The 22538-nt window shown below is 35.3% G+C and overlaps 1 protein-coding gene across 1 annotated transcript in view; it reads left to right on the top strand.

Moving 5' to 3' along the window:
* KDM4C (lysine demethylase 4C) overlaps window positions 1–22538 on the top strand; it is a 236830-nt gene that overhangs the window by 135600 nt on the left and 78692 nt on the right. Inside the window, exons 16-19 of the mRNA XM_062514063.1 lie at window positions 573–754; window positions 1611–1827; window positions 2761–2837; window positions 20675–20730. Coding sequence (XP_062370047.1) covers window positions 573–754; window positions 1611–1827; window positions 2761–2837; window positions 20675–20730 — 532 coding nt within the window. The remainder of the gene's footprint in view (window positions 1–572; window positions 755–1610; window positions 1828–2760; window positions 2838–20674; window positions 20731–22538) is intronic.

Raw genomic sequence — 22538 nt, 5'->3', positions numbered from 1 at the left:
CATGCCTTCTCATTGATTGTGAAAGATTTAGTAGGCACTGGCCATATGATCCAGTATGCATGTCTTTCTGCTTCTTAGATCTCATTGTTCCCCATTACTCCCTGACTATAATGTTTGCTTTTTTCCCCTTTGGAAAATGAGTGCTACTCTCCATGAGGAGTTTGTGAGGTACCATCCTGTGTGACTAGACTGATCTGTCTGTTGCTGCTGCCAGGATGCAGTATGTTCCATCCATAAGGAATTTAGGGCAGTGTGCAAGGAGGGAGAGGGGATAGAGTTTGGAGGGATTAAAGATACAGTGGGAGAGTGAGACATAATGATGTTGACACAGATGCATAATGTAAACGGGAAACTACTTATGCTGTACATGAAGGAGTCAGCTCATGACACAGATGTCAAAGCACTTAATTGTGGGTTTTTCCTGCCACAACATTCCTTTAGACTTCTGCATCCATATTTGCACACGGATTTCTTGTAACGTTTGATCTTTGTTAGCACGTGTGACAGATTCATTGTTGTTTAGACATCTTCATTCCATGACCACAATATAGCCACTGTTTGCTTTCTTGTAGAGCTGCCTGAGACTACCTTAATTGAAGAGAAAGTTCAAGAGTCAGAGGCATGGGCCAAGCCTCTGGTGTACCTGTGGCAGACAAGACCACCCAGTTTCAGTGCTGAAAAAGAATACAATGCAGCTTGTGCAAAAAAGGAACCTCACTGTGCCATTTGCACTCTTCTTATGCCATACTATAAGGTGAGCAAGATTCTCACAGCTTTGTCTCTGAATAAAGTATGAAATAGCTGCCTGACTACTTAATTCCCAAGAAATTACAAAAATGATAAACTTATGCATTTCATTTGTAAGAGAGGTAAATAAACTCACTACCATTAAAATTAGAACTGATATTTGTTCGCTTGCCAGCTATTCTTGGCTGCTGATACTATGCCTCCTACTACTATTTATGCTGGGTTAATGTGAGTGTGTGTGTGTGCACATGCAGGTATTGAAAATTACACTTTTTGGTGGGGTGAACCAAAGGCTTCTTTCTTATAGTTATTTCCTTATATGTCTGTCTCCAAATACTTTTTGTCAGAGCCTCTTTTATGCTGCCTTCCTTCAGTGTTGAGGAAACAAGTGTTTTCACAGTATTTCGTCCTTCTCAGAAAAAATATTCCCTCAGAAACAGTCTAATGCAGAATGCTGTTTGATACTGTCTTGTGGGATTACTACATCAAATTGCAACTGAAAATCATGTTGTAGTACTATACTGCTAATTCTGAAGGTGCCAAACTGGAATTTCCTCAGCATGGGTACCAGGAAAAAGCCTTTATTGCTCTGGACCCAGTTAAATGGCCCAAGAGGTACAGTACCACTGAACATCACTGCAGTAACACTGGTTTGCAGGGTGGCTGCTATTCCAGACATTTGGAACAATCAAGGTAGAATGGCTGTGATAAATACCTAGAAGCAGTTCATTTTCTCATGAAACTGTTACACTTATTGTGAAAGTTGGGAGGGGTGGAATAGTTTAATCATTGTCAAAAGGAAGAGTAAGACTCTCATTTCTTTTAAATATAGATTTTAAATATAGATTTTGTTTATTTTCCAGCCAGACAATCAGGATGAAGAAAGTCCTATTTTCAGTGAAGCAAACTCAGCAGAAATAGTGATGGCAGAAAATGAGAAGACTAAACCTCTTATTCCAGAGATATGTTTTATTTACAGTGAAGAAAACACTGAAAACTATCCATCAAATGCCTTTGTTGAAGAAGATGGAACAAGTCTTCTGATTTCATGTGCAAAGTGCTGTGTACAGGTTCATGCAAGTAAATAATCTAATTGTTCTGTTGGCAGAAATGTAATTTTAAATTTTGCTTTATTGATAAAATATAGGTAGCTAGGCTTCTAGCATGTCTTTAAAAGTACTTGAAGAACATTTCCATTTGTAATGCTTCAATCACTGGGTAATTTTTTTTCTGAAACTATATTACATATTCCCTAACTTATGGTTGCTGTGAAATTATTGAAGAATTAACTGTCTTGGATGATCCCTCAATATTTCAGTGATCACAAGCTTCTAATTCTTTTTTTCTGTTCTAGTGATTTAATTACTCTTTTGATTCTCTATTTTAAATCACTGTGTAATGCTAGTGTGTGCTTATTAAGTAGTTAGGGTGAAATTCTCCTGGATGACTTGTGAATATTGCTATTAAATTTGGGGATGCAGTATTTTTCTTAACATTGTTTTTTTTTTTTTGCAAGAGTAACTGATGAATGCATGGATTTTTCTGCAGTATCTCCTAAAGACTGTAAAACTGTAATCATTAAGTCTAAGAAGTCCCCAAGATATTTGGAAATACAGTATATTTGCACAGAATAAATGTCAGTATATTAAGTCAAATTTTTACATCACAGAGAGTTGGTGATATGATGTTGCAATGACAAAAAATAAGAAATTCATTGTGATTTTGGTTTTTTTGGGTGCTTGGAGTTTTTGTTGTTTACTTTGGTTTGTTGGGTTTTTCTTTTGTTTTCTTATGGGGGTTTTTGTGAGTTCTTCTTTTTATTTAAGTATTGTGAAGATACATCTCATAGACTCTGAAATTAGCACTAAGACTAGATTGTAAAAGTCTCCTTTGTGTTTTTACTTAGTTATCTTATTATTTATGTGCTTTATTAAGGCTTATGTACAATTAAATTGTGTGACATCATTGATAAAAAGGCAGAATATAATAATCAATCCAGCTCTCTTATTCTAGGTTGCTATGGTGTTCCTTCTCATGAAATCCATAACGAGTGGTTGTGTTCTCGATGCAGAAAAAAAGCCTGGACAGCTGTAAGTTGTTTAGCTATATAACACACTAGAGATTAAGGGAGGAAAAAAGGTAGCACATGCATTATTTCATGTGGTACACAGCCTGCGTATTTTTTCTGATCATACTTGATGGGGGAAAACTAAATGTAAAATACAAGTAGATTTCAGTGAAAAATGTAATGGCATTTTGATAGACCAAACTTGGAGTAGTTTCATAGACTCATGTAAAGGATTAGCTGTCAGGATATAGTTTTGTGAAAAACATTGTTGAAGCAAACAATTGAAAATTAAAATGCATGTGAAAGAGCGAAAAAGTGAGACTTCTCGTAGATAGATATAATCCAATTTTCGTCTTTCATTGGTTACCAGCATACCCTATTACAGCTTCCTTTTAAGACAGTCGTGAATTTGAGGATCTTCTGAAATACTGGTGACTACTGTTGTAGACTCAGGGGAATATAAAGGGGAAAAGTGTAAGTCTGTTGCTTTGAGCTCAGAATTTAATTATCAGTTAAACAAACAGGGTTAGAAAGCCCCACTACTCAATCAAAAATTAAAAAATGTTAGCTTCTTTCAGGGGAATTACAGTTATGATGTGGAAGTAGGAAAGTTCTAAGGAGTACGTCCTTATTCATGAAATACCACATATGATTAAATCACGTATTTTTTGTTAAAAACACTGAAAAATTTAAGATGTTGCCTTGGGACCTGATGTTAACTGCAATATAAAAATAACACATTTGAGTAAAAATTAGGAGTGTCTTTTGACTCTTGAACATTTTTTAAATGCAAAGTCACTGAGAAAATTGTATAACAAAATCCAGTCTTAAAATTTGTTAATTATGAACACATAATTAGAAAGGATTCTAAAATTGTTCTAAGGTTTTAAGGTTACAAATAATCTTGAAGTGGTCATTTAGATGGCAGCAGTAACTGAATGATAAGAATAACACTGAAGTGTCTGATGACTTATTTATGTTCACTATGGATCAGTTAAAGGGGAAGCTTGGTAATATGATAGAGAAAGGGAAGTACTGGTGAGAATATTAAAACTTTTAACTTGACTGGAATTTTTCTTTGGCAGACTTTTAAGGGGAAAATTAACACCTGTGAAAAACATTAATCTGAGAAGAATTATTCACATTTTACTGAATAAGTTTGGGGTTATTCTCGTATGATATTGCATATAAGTTTCTCATAATAAGGAAAATATGAATTTAAGGGAAAGCACTTTTTTAGCCGAATTATTTCAGGAGATGAGATGAAGTAGTGAAAGAGATTTCAAGACCATATGGGAGTTGGCTGAAGGAAAATTTCCTGTGATGAGGTTTTAGAATTGGATTTTTGCACGAGCACATTCTAGAAACTGTAGAGAAGGCCCAGTGTGTTTCTTTACTTTATAAGTTAGCTAACAAGAAGATAATAGGACTGAAATGGAGTACCATTTTCACCATGCAATGACTAGACAATATGTGTTAGCCATTTGGACAATTTTTTTAATGTACGCTTTACCTGTTACATATTTAACTTAATTGCTGTAATTTTATGTGTGTATTGATTATTGTACAATTGAATTGCTAAAGCTACAAAATTGTCTTTCTGTAGTTCTGTTTTGGTAACATGAAAGAAATTAATTTGTACCTCTGGACAGTCCTGCATTCAGATATGCTTGTGGAATGAAGTTCCATTCTTAATGCCTTAAGTCATCATTGGGTTGGAAAGTTTTAATGAAATATTGAAGATTGAATAGACCTCTAGACTAGTATTATGTTTGCTTATGACCTGTCCTCTTGTCTGCTGTCTTGTAGTCTTTTTTACTACGTGCAAGTCACATGCAAATGTGAACTGTTCTTTTTCACCTGCAAGATGTAGGAGTAATAGACAGTAAGCATCTGCTACCCAAGATAAATAGCAGAAATCCAGCTGTTTCAGGGAAGTGAATAATGCTTTCTTAAATGCATGCATGTGAATGATTATCAACTTCACTTTTTTAATAATAGGGTCTTTCAAAAATTTTGACATGTAGATCTTGCACTAATAGCAATCTCAGAACTATTAGTGATTACAAGACTTTGCAGAGCTTAGGTGAGGTGACATCAGCCTGGAAAATATATTGTTGTATTTTAAAAAGGTGCAAAATGGATGACCCGAGGAAGTAGGTGGTAGTCAGCCTATCTCAGATAACAAGAAAAATACTGAAGAAGTGCTGAATGTATCAATTTCTAAAGACCTAGATGATAACAGAATACAAAGGGATAAGTATTTTAGAAAAGGACATGAGTTTTTTTTTTTTTTTCTTTGCTGTGGCAGATCATGGGAGTAAGGAATAAGCAAAAGATTTCATGCATCCTAACTTTCAGATGCTTTTGATGGTGTTGTAAATTCTGATATTGACAGTGGCAGAAGAGAGATGATGAAAATAGTACTTGCCAAACACAGCAATATGGATTTACTCTCAACTGTAATATCTCAGATCACTAGCCATCATCATCATAAGCCTCTTAAACCATTAAGAGAATAAATTTCTGGGCATCATTTGCTGATTACTTCTGATGTTGTTATGGAGCATGTTTGGAAATCTAGACTGGTCTACTTCACGCTGTTTAAGATGATTGCACAGGAACTGGGGGATTTTATGTAATGTGACACTACCAAAGTGTTAAACTTTATTGAAAAATAAATCATATGAAGTTCAGCAGATAGGGAGAGTACTTACGAGTTGTCAGCTGTGCGCACATAATAGGGCAGACTCTACCTAAGCCATAGTTCCTGCTGCCAGCTGCAGTTGTGACCACTCTGGTCACAAACTGAACATGTCATCAGTACTACAGAATATGAAATATCACATGAAGATGCTTAAGTTTTGTACTAGAAGCAAAGCCTAAGTATAAAACCCCATGGAACAATCTTCCTGCTCTGTTCAGCTTTTGTAAGAGTCCAGTTGAAGAACTGTGTTTAACAGTAGACATACAATGTTCAAAAATCCACGATGGAAAATAACAAGAGTTGCAACAGAAATTGCAGCAAACAAAAATTCTTTTAATCATTCCTGATATATGTCAATCGTTCCATAAGGGAGGTTTGAAAAGGCTTACTCTTCTTAGGAGAATATAGAAAGAAAAAAAATCACATTCTGTAATGTAAAATTATATGTGTATAATTAAGAGTAACATAAACAATTGCCATTCTGGAATTTTTTCCTCTTGTGTCTAATCAGATTGTCTTCAGGAATTTTCCATGTGACACCTTTTAGTATATTCCATGTGACTCCTTGTAAGAAAGGGAATCTCTTGTCTTTAGGGTCAAGATGACTTGTAGAGACTTCACACTGCATCAGCAGAAGTTAATATTAATACCAGGATTTTTTATTGATTTTTATTTCTAAAACTAGTGAATGACAGGGCTGGGATATGTAGAGATTTTATAGAAGCTACTTCTAAGATTTTTTTAAAATGTTATAGGAGCATTTTTTTAGGAGTATTTGAAGAAGACTGGACTGTTCCTTGAGGCAGAATGATAAAATAGACACTGAATTTCATTTTTTCTATAATTCTCTTTTGCTTTGGACAGTATTACTCATTGCAAGCAATGTGGCTGTAGTTGTGTTTGGGGAAAAAATTTATTAGTTTAGTATCCAGCTTAAATATACTAGTATATTTTTGCTTGTGTGGAACCTCAGTGCTGGCATCAGCCTAATAATAATTGCTGATATCTATTTAATTCTATTTGTCATTTTAGGGTAATGTTTCTGTTCCTTCAGAATTTGGATGATAACCTTAGATTATCCTAACAGCTTTCAGTTCAAAAATAGTACAATACCTTTTACTAATCCTAGAATTATTCTTAAAATAATATAGTTCTCTTTTAAACAATCTTCTGTACATTAAAAATGACAAATTAATTAAATATACTGCTATCCCAGAGTGTTACTTTCCCATTTAAAAATCAGCAATTCAAGTTAGTTGTACCAACCTGCAGCCTGAAGTTTTTGCTTCCTTTGAATTAAATGCATATGTTTCTTTTCTGAATCAATTTTTAAATTTTTTAAATTATTTTATACAGTCATAGAGTACCAAGGTTGGAAGGGGAGTATCAAGAATTGTGTGGTCGAACCTTTCTTGGCAAAAACAAAGTCTAGACAAGATGGCCTAACACTCTGTTCAGATGAATTTTAAGTGTCCAACATAAGGAAACTCACTGGTTCTCTTGGGAAATTACTGCAGTAGTTCTTGCTGTGATTTTTTTTTACTCTTGTGTCTAATCAGATTGTCTCCAGGAATAAATAACTTGTACCCATTACGCCTCATATTTTCCATGTGACTCCATGTAAGAAGGGGAACCTCCATCTTCTTCATAGCCACCCTTTAAATACCAGAATCTGATGATCAAGTCTACCCTAATCCTTCTTTACTCATGGTCGAACAAACTCAGTTCTCTAGGCTTTTCCACATATGGCAGGCTTCCCAGTCCTTTGGTTATCTACATGGATAGATTCTCTGGACCTCTCCAGTCCAGCCACACCTTTTTTTGACAAAAAACTGGACACAGAATGTTTTCTATACCTGTTGTTTCACATATGGTATTTTAATTGTATTTTAACTTGTAGTGTAGTACAAATAGGCTGTGTAGTACCATGAGTCTCTCTAGAGAGGGAGGTTAAATTACAGAAAATTCCATATTTTCACAACTTTTTTTTTATTGTAGGGAATATAGTGTGAGCATATTCTACATTCCAATTGAAACAGTTTAGACTTCATGGTTTCTACATTAATTAAATACAAAAATCCCATTAATCTAAATTTTTGTTCTGGATAATTATTCCTAAAAAACTGCAACTGTTGCAGAAGATCTAAAACAGATTTGGCTCTCTGTGGTAGTTATATATACACATGCCTTCCAAGACATTTTTTATCTCATAAAAGTGCACAAGATGGGAAGATTTAGTTATTAGGAAGTACCAGCTCCCTGAATTGTTTTCCCTATACTTCATATTGATTCCTAGAAGAAGGTTTAGCTGAAGATGACCAGTCTAAGAAATTCCCTTCTGGCTAAGGTATTAAATCTTGAAGAGAAAGTTGATTGGAAAACAAGGGGAAAGAAAATTTTATGTAATGAAGAATGTAATAGTGTCGTAGTTTAATGGAAGTTATGAAACATTGGTGCAACCTTGTTTCAGGGTTCATTTCTTAGGAGGAAGAATTCCTTCTCATTCCTCTGCTTACAAAAATTCTTTTAAAAATCTGTGAAATTATACTTCCTTAAAATCACAGCAGTTGTTAACTTTATGGAAAATTTGGCCTCTTAGGCTTCTGTATATCAGTATGACTTTGCAGAGTGATGAAGCATGAGAGCACTGTAGGAATGAGAGTTGTCTTAATAGCTAAATCGGACTTTATCATGTGTGGATCCCAGCTATGAACATCATTAAAATACAGAAGTAGAAAAATGTCTACATGGATTTAGATTGACAGAGATAGAATTGTCCTTGATGGCTAGTCCATTTTATATTATCAGGAGGAAACTGATTTTGAGATTCAGAAGCATATTGTTTTCTTGCAGTTTCAGCATCTTTAAGTAGCTGAAGTGGTATGCTTTACAATACTTTATGTCAAATTTTCACCCTCTAGGATATACCTGCATTCATGATACAAAATACATCTTTGTATTCTACTAGGCAGTAGGTCCTGTTTGATAACAATTACTGACAAAAGAGAGGAATGATACAGAATGGTCTATACTAATGGACAAAAATAGCCGTAAATCAATCCTTCAAAAACAATTTTAAAAAATCAAATAATATTAAATAAGTCATCTGCATGGATCCTGAAAGTGTAACTGTATTCATATAAATTGCCTTGATTGAGAACAAACGCCTCATTAATCTTAAATGCTGCAGCCAGAAAAAGTTACTGAAGTCAGGAAGAATAATGACTGGCATTATAGAGAATGCAACGTACTGTACAATGAGCAAAGATGTGGTCACCTAATAGCTATAATACATAAACATGGAGTACCTTTGTTTTTTAGAGGACAAAGGGTTTGGAACAGGAAAGGGATGGAAAGAAGAGCTAGTCAGGAAACAGGTAAATAAACTTCAGTGGCTCGCTTCATGAATACGTGGATCATGATCATAAGGCTACTAAGGAAGCTGCATGGCTTTTCGCAACTGATTCTTGCATTTTCTACAGAGCACTAGAGAAATTGTTAAGTACCTAATGTGGTTAGCTAATACTGATTTTGAGGACAGATCCTATGTTTAAACAGTTTAGCAGAATTTCTTTTTCTATAGAGGAGTTCTTTCATGCTTTGTATTCTACTTATCAATAATCAGTCTTTGGGTTCATCTGCATTTTATGGTTAGAGTAACCCTTTATGTAATTTGAAGGATTTTTACTTTCTTTTTCCCAAAGGCATCAGAAAAGTGGCATGTAAGATCTCTTCCACATTCCTGTTCAGAAACTGCTCTATTTCTCTCTACTGAAAATAATGATTCTGAATGTGCTTTTTTTGTAGTGGTGCCCTTCTTGCTGATACAGTGTCATAATTTCTGTTATAAACTGCTGTTTTCAGAGTCTGTTACCCGCCAAAATTAACTCAATACATGTGAGTTGGTTATACAGTGTCTTAATTTTCAGACTGATTTTTCTCCCAAGCTTTAAATGCATCTAAATACTGTTAATCAAAGAAACTACTGGACAGGAAAAACTGGCTGTAATAGAAAAATTAAAACCCTAAATATTTCTGTGGAGTTTTTTTTTGTTTTGTTTTCAGAAAAATAAGATCTGATTATTATTTTTTAAAAATACTTTTTTCTAAAGTTTTTTTTTAGATCTGCATTTTTGCAAACCTTCTCTGTAAAAAGTTGACTTACTGGGAGAATTTTAAATACTTACGGTAACTATGTATGGACTCAGATGTGGGAAGCAGTATGTTTCTGATTTTGGTCTTACACTAGTAACAGGATATTTATTGCTCACAAAACTCAGTCTTTGAAACAATATATTCTAACAGGTTTGTAAATACGGGGTTTCTCTGATGCTGTCACAGAAAGCAAACTGAAGACCATTAAACTCAGAAAGTACATTTTTAATGTAAGTGCCATAAGGCTCAAACCCAAAGCTCATTTTGACCTTTTATTCCCTTTGTTCGAGTTTGCCAAATGAACCTTTGCCACTGATACCCATGTCAAGAGGCTTGACAACTTTGGTTGCCTCCTGCTGTGTGAATATTCTTGTATTACAAGGAAGGGATTCCCTGCAGGGTGAATTATGATTTCAATCAGATGCAGTTTTGAATCTGGCCCTCTTGGAGATGGAATTGGACCAGAGAACCTCTCTCAATCTCATCCATCTTAATTTATCCTCAGAGACCATATCTGATCTCTAGAGGTACTGCTGCAAAGTCAGTGTGAAGAAAAACATACTAAAAATAGCCACTAGCAGGATATCCTGACCTGCCCAGCTGATCTTATGCTGCTTTCTTAAAGGTACAGATTTTCTTCTGAAGATTTTAAACTCAGGTTTAAATCTAATATTTGCTGTCTATAATAATGGGAATAAGCCTACATATTTTTTATCATATGCAAATATATATTAGATACACCATCATTCCTGTTTGTTTGCTAAGCATTTAGTCTCAGTGCTCATAGAATCTTAGAAAGGTTGGAAGGGACCTTAAAGATAATTTAGTCCAACACCCTGCCATGGACGTGGTCTTTCACTAGACCAGGCTGATCAGGGCCGTATCCAATCTGGCATTCAGCATTTACAGGAATGTCTGGAATTTCCAGGAATATCTACAACTTCTCTGGGCAACCTGTTCCAATGTCCTACCACCCTCATAATGAAGAATTTATTTCATACATAACCTAGATCTACCCTCTTTCAGTTTGAAGCCTCCTCTTATCATCTTTCACGTAGCCCCCTTTAGGTACTGGAAGGTGCTATAGAGTCTCCCAGAAGCTTTCTCTCCTCTAGTATGAACAACCCCAACTCTCTCAGCCTGTCTCCACAGGAGAGGTGCTCCAGCCCCCTGATGGTTTTCTTGGCCTTCTGTAGACCCAGTTCTGTTGGGGTCCCAGAGCTGGATGCAGATCTTCATGTGGGGTCTCTTAGAAGGCCAGAATTGCCTCCATTGACCTGCTGACCACACTATTTGTGATGCAAGCCAGGATGGGGTTGACTTTCTAGGTTGTGAGCCAGCTCACATTGTGCTTTCTGTCAAGCAACAGCCCCAACTCTTTCTCACCAGGGTTGGTCTTGATCGATTCTCCACCCAGCCTGTATTTGTGCTTGGAATTGCCCCAGTTTTCCTCTGTGTAAAAGTGATTTTTGAAGTCTCTGTATTTTGCAGGAAGAATGATCAGTTTTGTATTTTCATTTATTGTATTTTAGTGGCTTATTTATTAACATTCTTGGAAAACTAATCTCATTCCTTTTGATTCCTCTTCAAAAGGGAGAGTGAAACCTTTTTTGTTCAATGGTTTAGGAACAGTTGCTCTTTCTACTATAAGGATTTTTTAGATCTGAGTGACCAATAACCACTATGACAGAAAAAACTTCAAAGTCAGGGATCGCGTAGTCTCCATTTTATACTTTATGGATGTGTTTTACTTTATATATGCATATTCTAAGAAGAACATACACATAGTCGTCATCCCCAACCCCCCCATCAAATGTGAATTATTTTTACTCCCGTTACCTGAATGAGTATTTTGATTTTTGTTTCAGCCTCAGCCTCAGTTCTCATTCCTTCTCTGTCTGTGGAATTGTCTCCATATTCCCATTTTCTATCTCAGCTACCGTTTCTTGTCATTTTGAAGTCTTCTTCTCCCAGCCTGTTCTCTTCTGCTCTTTGCGGTCTTGGAGATCACTATTAATAATGCTATGAACAGTGTAGTGAAACACTATTTGCTCTTTATACTGTTTCCTTACATTGGCATGATAGGGGCGCTGCAACTGCAAGGAAATTTTTGACTGTCCCTAAGTCAAGGGCATGACAGACTGAATGCTTGCAGGATTAGGTTACGAAGATATGGAAATTAAGTAGCTGGTGATTTGTAAACTTTAAATTCTCAAAGGTGGGTGTCTACAACAGACTTGGATGCATCTGGAAGAGTAACATGTTCATCCATAAAAGAAGTGTGGCCACCTTCTATTTTCAAGAACCTGCTTTAAGCCTGCAGCCAAAGATCTAAAACATGTTAAATAAATCTTATCCTGTGGTGGGTATCTCTTTCATGTAATTACTCAGGCTCCGTAATCAGTGTGAATTCTAATCACTTACAATGCAAATGAAAGTTGTGAGTTATTTATACTGGTAGCATCTAGCTAAGAATGGTGCTCCTTGTCAGGAAACTGAATCTTAATATTTTACTAGATAAACATCATATTTTCTGCAGCTTATTATTTTTTGCAAATATTTTGTCACACGAAAAAAAGAAGTTTGCCTCTGAAGGTAACAGCTGAAAGTGGATACAGTGATGGACTTTGAATTGAAATTCAATCATTTCAAAAGCTGTTTTCCAAGTGGAAATTGTTCCCTTGCTGTAGAAAGATTAACATATTAATTGGTGGGCCATTGCTGAAAACAACATTTTCAAGAGAAACACCAACCCATTTCTCTTTATACAGGGATAAATATAGACAGAAATATAAATAAACTGGGAAAATGAGATAGTTAAAATATAGCAATGCCATATCCAAATGCACATCTTTGTTAATACCACTAGGAGTGTGACCTTGGGCATTACAATGCAGTTGAGAGAAAAGATGGAAAACTAAGGTTATCTATTTTCAGTTCAAAGGTATCTATGTAAAAAGCCCACCAGAATGGCTTGAAGAAAGCAAAATATGTGTAACAGCCATAGCCCTACAATTTGCATCTGACTTAGCTGTGGCAGAGTTGAACAAGGAGACTAGTAAATTGGCATTATTGTGAAACATCTTTGGAGCAGTTGACTCTTAAAATTGTTTTGACCTCTTATTAGAAATATTTCAGGGGAAAAAAACTAAACCCAAATGTGGGAAATAGAAAAGGTACAAAACTTTCAGAAGGCTGTGGGAAAGCACATTTCAGAATGAAGTGAAAAACATTTGCCCATCAATATGATGAAAATTGTAGGAGTGATTTCAGGTCCTGGAAGGCTGCAGAAAGGGTTTCAGCAGGCTTGATATTACCCCAACTTGCCTCAGCAATGGCATTGAAACAATTAGATCGGGTCACATGTTGGTTGAGTAAAACAAACCAATGCCCCATCTATTGCAATCAGTGATGTGCTGACAGATGTTAGCTGTGTTAGACATGCCACCCTACAAAATAGAACAGCAACTGATTTTCTCTTACTAGCACAAGGAAGTGGTTGTGAGAAGTTTGAAGGATTGTGTTGTAAGAACTTGTCTGGCCACTCTGAATATAGCCACAAAAGTATACAAAAGCTGAAAGATTTAACATCTCAAATCAAAGGAGATGATGGTGCATAGTTAGATGATTTGTTTGAGAGATGGCTTTGCAAGTTGGTTAAAGGACTTTTCAGGATAGGTTTATATGTTTTGATTGTTGTGATGGTGATATTAGTAATAGTTCCTTGTGCATTTCAGTGTGTGTGACAGATGATGGACAAAACCATCAAGGAAGCTTTTGTCATTCAAGAAGGAGATGTAGGAAAGGAAAATACAGAGTTCACAGGACCTTATGCAGTTGTCTGCTGGTCTCAAGTTACTGTATAATAGTGTAAAAGATGACTAAGGCTTTGATTCAAGGCCTTGGAACAGAAACGTAACAAATCAAGAGATAGCACTTACTACCAGATTTGACTCATGCCCTGGGAATTGACTTTTGAAAGTCAAAACTTAAAAGACTTAAAACAAGCTAGAGAAGTGTCTTAAATAAACAAAAAACAATATATTAAGTAAATTTTATTAATATAGCCTTATTTAGAAAGCTGATAATGCTGTTTTGCTAGATAAGCAAAAAAGCACTGTAGTGGAGCTGTGTAACACAAGGTAACTAATACATGACAAAGTCATTAAAATGATTCCTTTAGGGATAAAACCAAGAGGGGGATTGTGGGAAATAGAAAAGGTACAAGATTCTCAGAAAGATGTGGGAAAGCAAATTTCAGAGTAAAGAAATGCAAGAAATTGGGGATGCAAGGTCAAGAAACAATAGAGCTATGGGCTGTGTAGAGATAGGCCTTAGAGAATATGTTAAGCAAGATAGTAGGATTATGTAAGCTTAATAATGAAGCTTTATCCATTGTTCTAAACCATTACAAGTAAGCATTGTTAGAAGCAAGAGATACATGTAATTCTTGTCAGCTTTTAATACTGTCTTATTGTTTAAAAAACTTTTAGAAGACCATGTAACTAAGAACAACTTGTCTACTGTTGTAAGCAGTTGAAACTGTTTCCGTCTCCCTTGCTTGGTTCTGTAAAATGAGGCTGATGGCTGTGCTGGAGTAAAGGCTTCGAGACAGCTGCTTCAGCAGACCCATCCTGTTACTTGTGTGTATGTATATGTGTGTGTGTGTGTAAATATAAGATAAGATAAAAAATTATCCCAGAACTGACACCCAAAATCTTTCCCAGCAACTTTTCTTAGGTTTTTAGATACTAGCCAAAGTCAATTGACAGCAAAAATAGCTGATGAAAAAAGGGTGGAAATACATAATTTACTGAATAGGTAGTGTCCTACTTGGTGCTTAAGACATTTTCAAGGGATAGTGGGTTTATATTATTGGTGGGTTTAGTTTAGATGTAAGGAAGAAAACTCTTTACCTTGAGGCTGACCAGAAGTGGTGGATGCCCCATCCCTGGAAGTATTCAAAGGCAGGTTGGATGGGGTCTGAGCAACCTGGTCTAGGTAGGTGTCCCTGCCCATTGCAGGGAAGTTGGACTAGATGATGTTTAATATTCTTTCCAATACAATGCTTCAAGTCACTAGCCAAGATGTGTTGAAATTACTTGAAATTACTACTTCAGGTAAAATCTGCTAAACTGCTAAACAAAACTGTGGCAATAAAGTTACCACAATAACTTACTAAATAAATGGTAATAATATATTATTAAAGTTTCATATTTTGAGATCACAGATTGGAAAATTGAACATATATTATATGCAATATATATTTCATTGTGTGCTTATTGCCAAACATTTGGATTTCCCTTAATATTTTGGTAACATTTTTTGCATATAAAGGTTTAAAACTGCAGGTTATGTAGAACAGTAAGATGTGCCATAAGATGAAAAGTGTAGTCTGTTCTAGTTTGGTATTTTCTTTCACAACAAGAAATTAATAGTTGATGAAGAATATGCGTCTTGAGGAGACATTCCTAATGCTTTCTCAATCTCCTACAATGTGGAAGTAAGAAATTGTCTTAGCCAAAGGCAGTATGTTTCTTTTCATTAGTAAAAACTAACCTTTGTTGGATTTTTTTTTCATGAACTTATGCTGCTTCTTCTCAACTAGTGTAAAATTTTAGCATCCCACATCTGGCAAACAATCACATTCTGTGTGAGGAATCTTTCTGGTTTTTTGTTTGTTTCTTTGTTTTGAATCTGCTGCTAGTTTCCTTCAATAGCAATTACCTTCTTATTGAAGTTACCTAGTCAAGTGCTTTTCCAAGTCTCATTTTTTTCAGTCACATCTATCAAACAGTCTTTTTACTGGCTTGACCAGCCACTGCTTGCATAGTTATCCCTTTTGCAGAAGCTGTTGCAGGATATGTCAGCTGAAGACAAGCTTTTGGCTTACTTTTAGTGAGACCTGTGAAGTAAGTGCAATCAGAAATGAACAAGATCTTAATAAATTACTGAGATAACCTGGAAGACAAGAGATAATTAGAGAAAAGTGTAAGATACTAACGCTACAATACAGACAAAGGATTGCAGAGCAGTAATGTCAACTGCTGCTATAGAAAAGATCCTGAAGATTATTGTTCATGTGCTGCACAAGTCATGGCTGTATAAGCACATCTCCCCAGATGTGGGATGAAAATGAAACATATTTTGCCTGACATCACTGAAGATCTGTTCTCATTGCATTCAGAAAGGAGAATGTGGCCACAGATGAAGTCACTTAGGTGGAAAAATTGTAGTTGTTTAACTGACTTATGGTCTATAAATGGAAAATGTCAGAAGAAGAAAGGGACAGTTGGGGATTTTAATGTTTATCATGCATAAAGTAAAAAGGAGAAGGCATAAGCAGGGAATCTACTTGTTAGTTTTAATGAAAAGCTCTCTAATGGCATGGATGCCTAAAAGCTGGAAGAGATTATTACGTTGTTTATGGAAACTACATTTTAAGAGGAAATTCTTGAAATTGTGTCAGGCACAGTTCAATAAGAGTAACATATTTTATTTTAACCTGTCTTCCACTGACATAAGCTTAATTTATTTTTCATTTAACTGGATAAATGTAATTCTTTGGAGATGCTATTGTAATTTACAAGGCCTTAGTAAAGAAGAAATAGCAGTTTAACAAGGAAGAAGATTGTGTGGTGCATGGTCATAGTTTTCAATAAAAATAACTGTTAGATGACTTAATATATATCCCTCTGCTATGGCTTGCCTGAATTCTACTGCCTTGCTGTGTCAGACAGCTTCCTGTCTCCTATGGAGACAGCTATTGCTGATGAAGTAAGGTATGGGAATATGGAAGTGTGAAAACTTGTTGTTATAAGCATTACTGTGAATATGACTGAGTTCTGGCAGACACTAAAAACCCCTCAAAGATAAGCAAACATATTCATTTTAAAATATAAATGAGTGTGAACAGCCTTGGGTTTTGTGTAACATTTATCCATGCAACAATAATTAATATGCAGCTATGCCTGAGTAGCGACATACCCTTCCAAAAAAGGTGATCCATCTTTCAGATGTATGTACCAAAGGAAGCATGGTTAATTCACACTGACTTGAGGTTTTTCCAGCAATTTCTTGAAGTGATTGAAGCAGAGAAGTGTGATTAGGATTGCTGGTTGCAAAAATGTTTTCTTGAAAGCGAGGGGAAACATTTAATCCACAAACAGTGAATATGATATATATTGTTATGGAAAAAATGCATAATTTACACAAAAAACTCTGAAAGAGTAAATGAATTTCACTGTATAGAACTTGTGAATTATATGGAGATATCTCACTTTATACAGAAACTGGAAGAGAGAAGGCCTTCTTGTAATTCTAGAATGTTACGGAGATTTTTTAAGGAGATGAGCAATTTAAAATGGTCTAAGATTTAATTTAGATATGTATAAAATAGTATGCTTATGAAATTATTATTTAATGCAAATACAAATGACAAAATTACTTGTTTAAAGGATTTGCAAAGTAATAATGAATGAGAGATTGGATACCTTCTAAGGTGATGCTTTATAATGAATAGACTGACAGCAGGCACACAGGGATGCAGAGACACGCTCTTTCTCTGTGAGAAGACAGAACCTCAGGATCAGAGAAGAGTTTGTGCTGTAAAGGACCATTAAAGGTTATCTAATCTGAATTTCCTGCCATGAGCAGGGACATTCTCCATTAGATCAGTTTGCTCAGAGCCCCATATGACCTGATCTTGAATGTTTCCAGGGATGGGGCATCCACTGCCTCTCTGGGCAGTCCAGTCCAGTGTTTCACTACCCTTATTGTCAATAACTATTTCCTTATGTCTCATCTATATTTAAAGCCATTTCTCCTTCTAAAATGTTTTCCCCTTCTTTTTTATAAGCCCCCTGTGAGTATTGAAAGGCCACAATGAGATATCCCCAAAGCCTTCTCTACTTTTCTCCAGGCTGAACAATTCTCTCAGCCTGTCTTCATAGGAGAGGTAGCACTGGACTACCTCAGCAAGTCTATGTCCTTCATGGATAATAAGATGGGTAATAATTACTAGTTCATATGTCACTGTCCCCCATTGCATATATGCATTTATTAGGAATATTAGTCTTTGTAAATGTCAGATCCTCTGAGTTTCCATTAATTGTAGTATATTGAAACAGAAGTTAAACTAATAGCAAGGTTGCCTGGATATAGGACAATATATTGCAATGCAGGGCACAATTAACAAAATAGTTTTAATGGGCTTTAAATCTGTGCTTCTGCAGGTTTGTTATGAGTACTGGTGAAATTTACTAGTTCTTAGGGATGTAATTGCTTATAGCCTGTGTCCAACAGGTAGTGAGCAAGTACCCACCAACACTTTCTGCACACCAAAGATACATATAAATGTTTTTAGAAGATATAATACTTGGTTCCTGTAGGTCCTGCATAAAGGTAATCTTTCTATAGCTTGTAATGAGGGTATTTGGAGCCACCTTCTCTTTTGTTTGGCTACTCTCCTCCCTTTAATTTTCCCTGTTATTATATTTTTGGAGGTTTTTTCCTATTTTTAACCTAATGTCAAAGCTCTGTGGGTAGTAGGTAAAGATATGACTTCTGTCTCTTCCTGTGCTATTTTAGCTTAATTTATTTGTAAATTTTATTTGTAAAATTTCTTTTGGGCCTTGGATTCTTAGTCTAGTTGCGTTACACAGCAGATGATCTAGTGAAAAATTTCTGTAAAAGTGAAAAATACCCATTAGAAGCCAAAAAATGTCATCACTTTTCAGGCAACAAATTTTGAACTAAAGTGACCTAAGAACATCAAAGCTCTAAAAATTGGAGCAAATGCATTCTTTATTTTGCAAAGCAGAGTTAAAGTATTTTTGTGTTTCAGATTAAAAATGTTTCAGATTAAAAAGAATTTATGAGGGGTCCCCTGAACTTTCACATTTTAAAGTGGAGAATGGAAGTTTTTCCCTGAATACTTTTCTTATGGGTTAGACTCATGATCTTTTCCCCAGTCTGCAGATATTATTTTCTTGGTTTAAGACAGCTTAAGGAGCTGGACAATCTAAAATGAGTTACCTCTCTTAGTTTCAACCAATCCCTTTCCACCCATAAGGAATGAATGCAAGTAGATGTAAGTGGAAATATTAGTTTACTAACAAGCAAAAGAGCAACAAGCAAAATAAAAAAGAGTAAATAATCACTAAATACAAAATTGCTAAATCTCATTAAGCTCTGGGGAACAAAGAGAGACCCAAAGTGGTGGAAATAGCGTTTACAAGATGGTGCCTGCCAAAGTGCCCTTGTGGCTTGAAAGACAGGGAGAATGGCATCAGCTCTCTAGCCCACGATGGTACATTCAGTCAACCACACCATCTGGGAGACACGGGGAAAGAAAGATGGTGGACAGAAAGAACCTTCCTGGGAAAGCAGGAGCTTTTGGAGCCACTCTAGGGGCAGGTAAGTACCCGTGTGTGTGGCATCAGCACCACCACCTGCTGCCTCTTCCTGCTGCCTGCTGGGCACTGCTGGTGTTGGTGCTGCTGTCCACCACACTGCATAAGCATTGGGGCAGGAGAACTGGTCTGTCAATGTGGGGTGGCCTGGTCCCTGGACAGCCACACAGGGATCACTCCAAAACATTTTTTTTGCAAAATGGTACTGTTGCAAGCCCAAAAACAAACAAAAACAAACAACTTCACTGAAAGTGGTATGGTTTTGAGCCTTTGGGTTACCTGGCTTAATAGTCAATGTTTACTTTTAGATAGGGAAATGTGATCTGGAATGTATTAGGTCCAATCCTAAGGTTATTGTGGATAGAATAATGAGCCTCAATTCTCTTTAAAACTCTACAATACGATTGAGCAGTTAAAAAGGTGTTCTATAAGAGGATGTTCTGTTCTCCAAGATTTTGGTTGATAAGGCAAATGTTTTGTGCTTAAATAGCAAAGAAGATCCATTTGTCATAATAAAGCATTTTTATGGTTAGGCAAGATGTTTTTCATAGGAAATGTAATATAGCATTCAATTAAATTTCCAGCAGACATTTGTAGTCTTCATTGTTAAATTTTTTAAGCTACAATCAGAATAAAGCATAACATGAAGTTCCTTGGGGTTTCACTTTTTTTTTTCTGTTTGGTTTGTTTGCTTGTCCTGAAAGGGAACTTAAATGTAGGGGTTCAGAAGATACGGTCTCATATAGCTATACTGTCACAGAATATCTTGGTTCTATTTTGTACATTTGTTCTTTCAGAAAAACAGTCAGGAAGAAAAATCGCTAATGTTCAAAACACTTTTTCATCAGCTCCTCTCAAGGGACAAGAGGAAAGAAAGAGAAATAAAGGGAAAGAATAGATTCAGAAATGAAGGAGACTGTAGAGAAGGAGTGAAGGTTTGGAAAGAAGAAAAGAGTATATATTCAAAATCTCAGTTTTCAGTAGAGGTAGGAAAAGCCATGTTTTTTGGCATGTTATCAGGGGACCACTGAACACCTTGCTGAGTAACGTGAAAGAAATGGAGTTGTACTGAAGATCAAAGTAGTGAAAGTATACTACCTTAACTGAAAAAAGAAAAAGAAAGGAAAAAGAAAAAGAAAAAAATAATTTGAGCTAGATCAATAGGCTTATGGGTCAGTTTCTCAGTAACTTCTATTAAACTAATTTTGTGCTATAATACTTTGTTTTACCTTTTTCAAGTGTATGGCAGTTTCCAGCCTTTTTATGGCGGTACTGATTGAAGGTGTTCAGGATTTTTTGTTTGTTTTTTTGGTGTTGATTTTGTTTGGGTTTTTTTATTACAGTTCAAAGAGAATGTATCACTATGTCTGTTAAGTAATACTCAAATAGGTTGTCTCTTTGGGTTTTACCTAGACCAAAAGTTGTTTCTCTTTTCGTTACTGTATCCTTTTCTTCCCCTGTAAGAAAATATAACCCTGTAATTAATTGCATTAGCAGTTTGCTTATCCTCAAGATCAGATGAATAGAACTGATTTGTAAACCATTACTGAAGCTCACTTTTTTATACTCTATTTTTGTTTTTAGGAATGTTGTCTCTGCAATTTGAGAGGTGGTGCATTAAAGCAAACTACTGACAAAAAGTAAGTAATATATTCTTCAGGACTGTATGTGTTTATTTTAAAATTTATTTCCAGTTGATACCCATGTGCAGAGCATTTGCAACCCTAATAACTTGACAGTTTCTCTTTAGAGTGAATTGCTGCAGAATTAAAATTACTTCTATTGAAATGTAGCCCTGGCATTTTCTTAAATAGTTAGATAGTCAAATGTACATTTGTTTTAGTATTTGCACTCACGTGCTTGTTCCAAATTTTAATCTGCTGGCCTTTGTGCAAAGAAAGTAAATGTGAACTCATTTATCATTGTTTGCATATCTTATCAAACAGCAAAGTGTATTTTCTTCTTTGCTCCTGAAAATTACAGTACAATACTTGTGAATTTCTAAACCCAGTATTTTCAATGAAATAATTTTAATCATAATGAAATAATTTTCAAGTCCGAATTTTTTTTAAATGCACTTCTAGCACACACCGTCAAAAATAGTTTTGTTGCTGACATCATGCTGTTGCTGCATCTGGGGGACAGAACAATATAGCAAGTAACCCTAACAGCTAAAGTAGAAAATGTTGCAGCTTAATGCTTTTTCAAACCAAATAATAGTGTAGTCTTTATGCATTTTGAATAATTTCATAATTATTAGCTTATCTTAGTACCTTAGAAATATTTTGTGGACCTCATTCTTTCATGCTTTGGAATGCAGTGGGAAGACATGATCTAGGTAGGACATTGTTTTTCACTAATGTGGAAGGAATTTATCAGTGGTTTGCAATTGATTTCATGACTCCTATAAGTCATCCAGTTAGGAGAAGGTTTTATGTTTAACTCAAGCTATATCTTACCTTCAGAAAACATTATTGTAGCCATTTTAATGGAGATTTTTGCCAGTACATGAAAATTCTCAACTGATTCTTAGTTCTGTTTTAAATTCCCTTAAATTTGCTCAATGGTTTACTTGCTAAATAAAAAGAGAATTACAAAAATATTATCTCAGTAGAATTTATCATGCCCATTTGATATTTGCTGTTGGTGGCTTCTATGTGGCATCTTTAAAAATGCATATATCTTAATATAAATTTATTTTTTTTAAATGCCTCATAAGTGATATTAAGAGAAAATCCACAGATATGTGCATAGAAAATTTTTCTGGTATAATTATATATAAGGTTTTGGTGTCTACATTCTATCAGTCTGTGGGTTAGTTTTACAGATTTATGAAATGCGATTTCTGTAAAAGCAGTTGAACTCTGTTTTTCATGACAGAGTTTCCATCATACCTTACAGTTGTTACACATTATGAAGTTTTTAATCTGTCTTTCAGCATTAGCTATAATTTCAAAATTTTGAGTTTTTGGAAAAGTATGTTATAACTGAATCTTTTTTCTCTAACAGCTGTAAAATCTAACATGCATTCCTTTTGATCCTTCTTTATCTGTACATACTATTTAGAGATACAGGAAGAGCATGTCATACTTTTAAAAGCTAATGGATGACTGTTATTTGTGCATGTAGTAAGCAGTTTGCCATATAGGAAGGATGAGATTCCTTCTTTTCAGCAGAGCACAGCAATTGTTTTGAGTCTGTTAGGTTGAGAGATGTTAGAAGATAAATGTTTAGTTGAAGATTGATTGAAGAGGCATTTTATTTATAGCATTTCTGTCTCATAAAGCTTAGATGGTAAGACAGTGTGGTTTAGCAGGTAGGCAGGTCACGATGAAAACAGGTGTTACAAAAAATGTTTTAAAAGTCTCAAAATGAGACTCTTTTCTATAATTTAAACATGAACAAATTGTCACCAAAATAAAAGGATGGATCTGCACTTTATCTGTTT

The sequence above is a fragment of the Cinclus cinclus genome, chromosome Z (genome assembly GCF_963662255.1).
Source record: "Cinclus cinclus chromosome Z, bCinCin1.1, whole genome shotgun sequence".
NCBI lineage: Eukaryota > Metazoa > Chordata > Aves > Passeriformes > Cinclidae > Cinclus > Cinclus cinclus.
The sequence above is the reverse complement of the archived record's forward strand: the minus strand, read 5'-3'. Positions and strand labels throughout refer to the sequence as shown.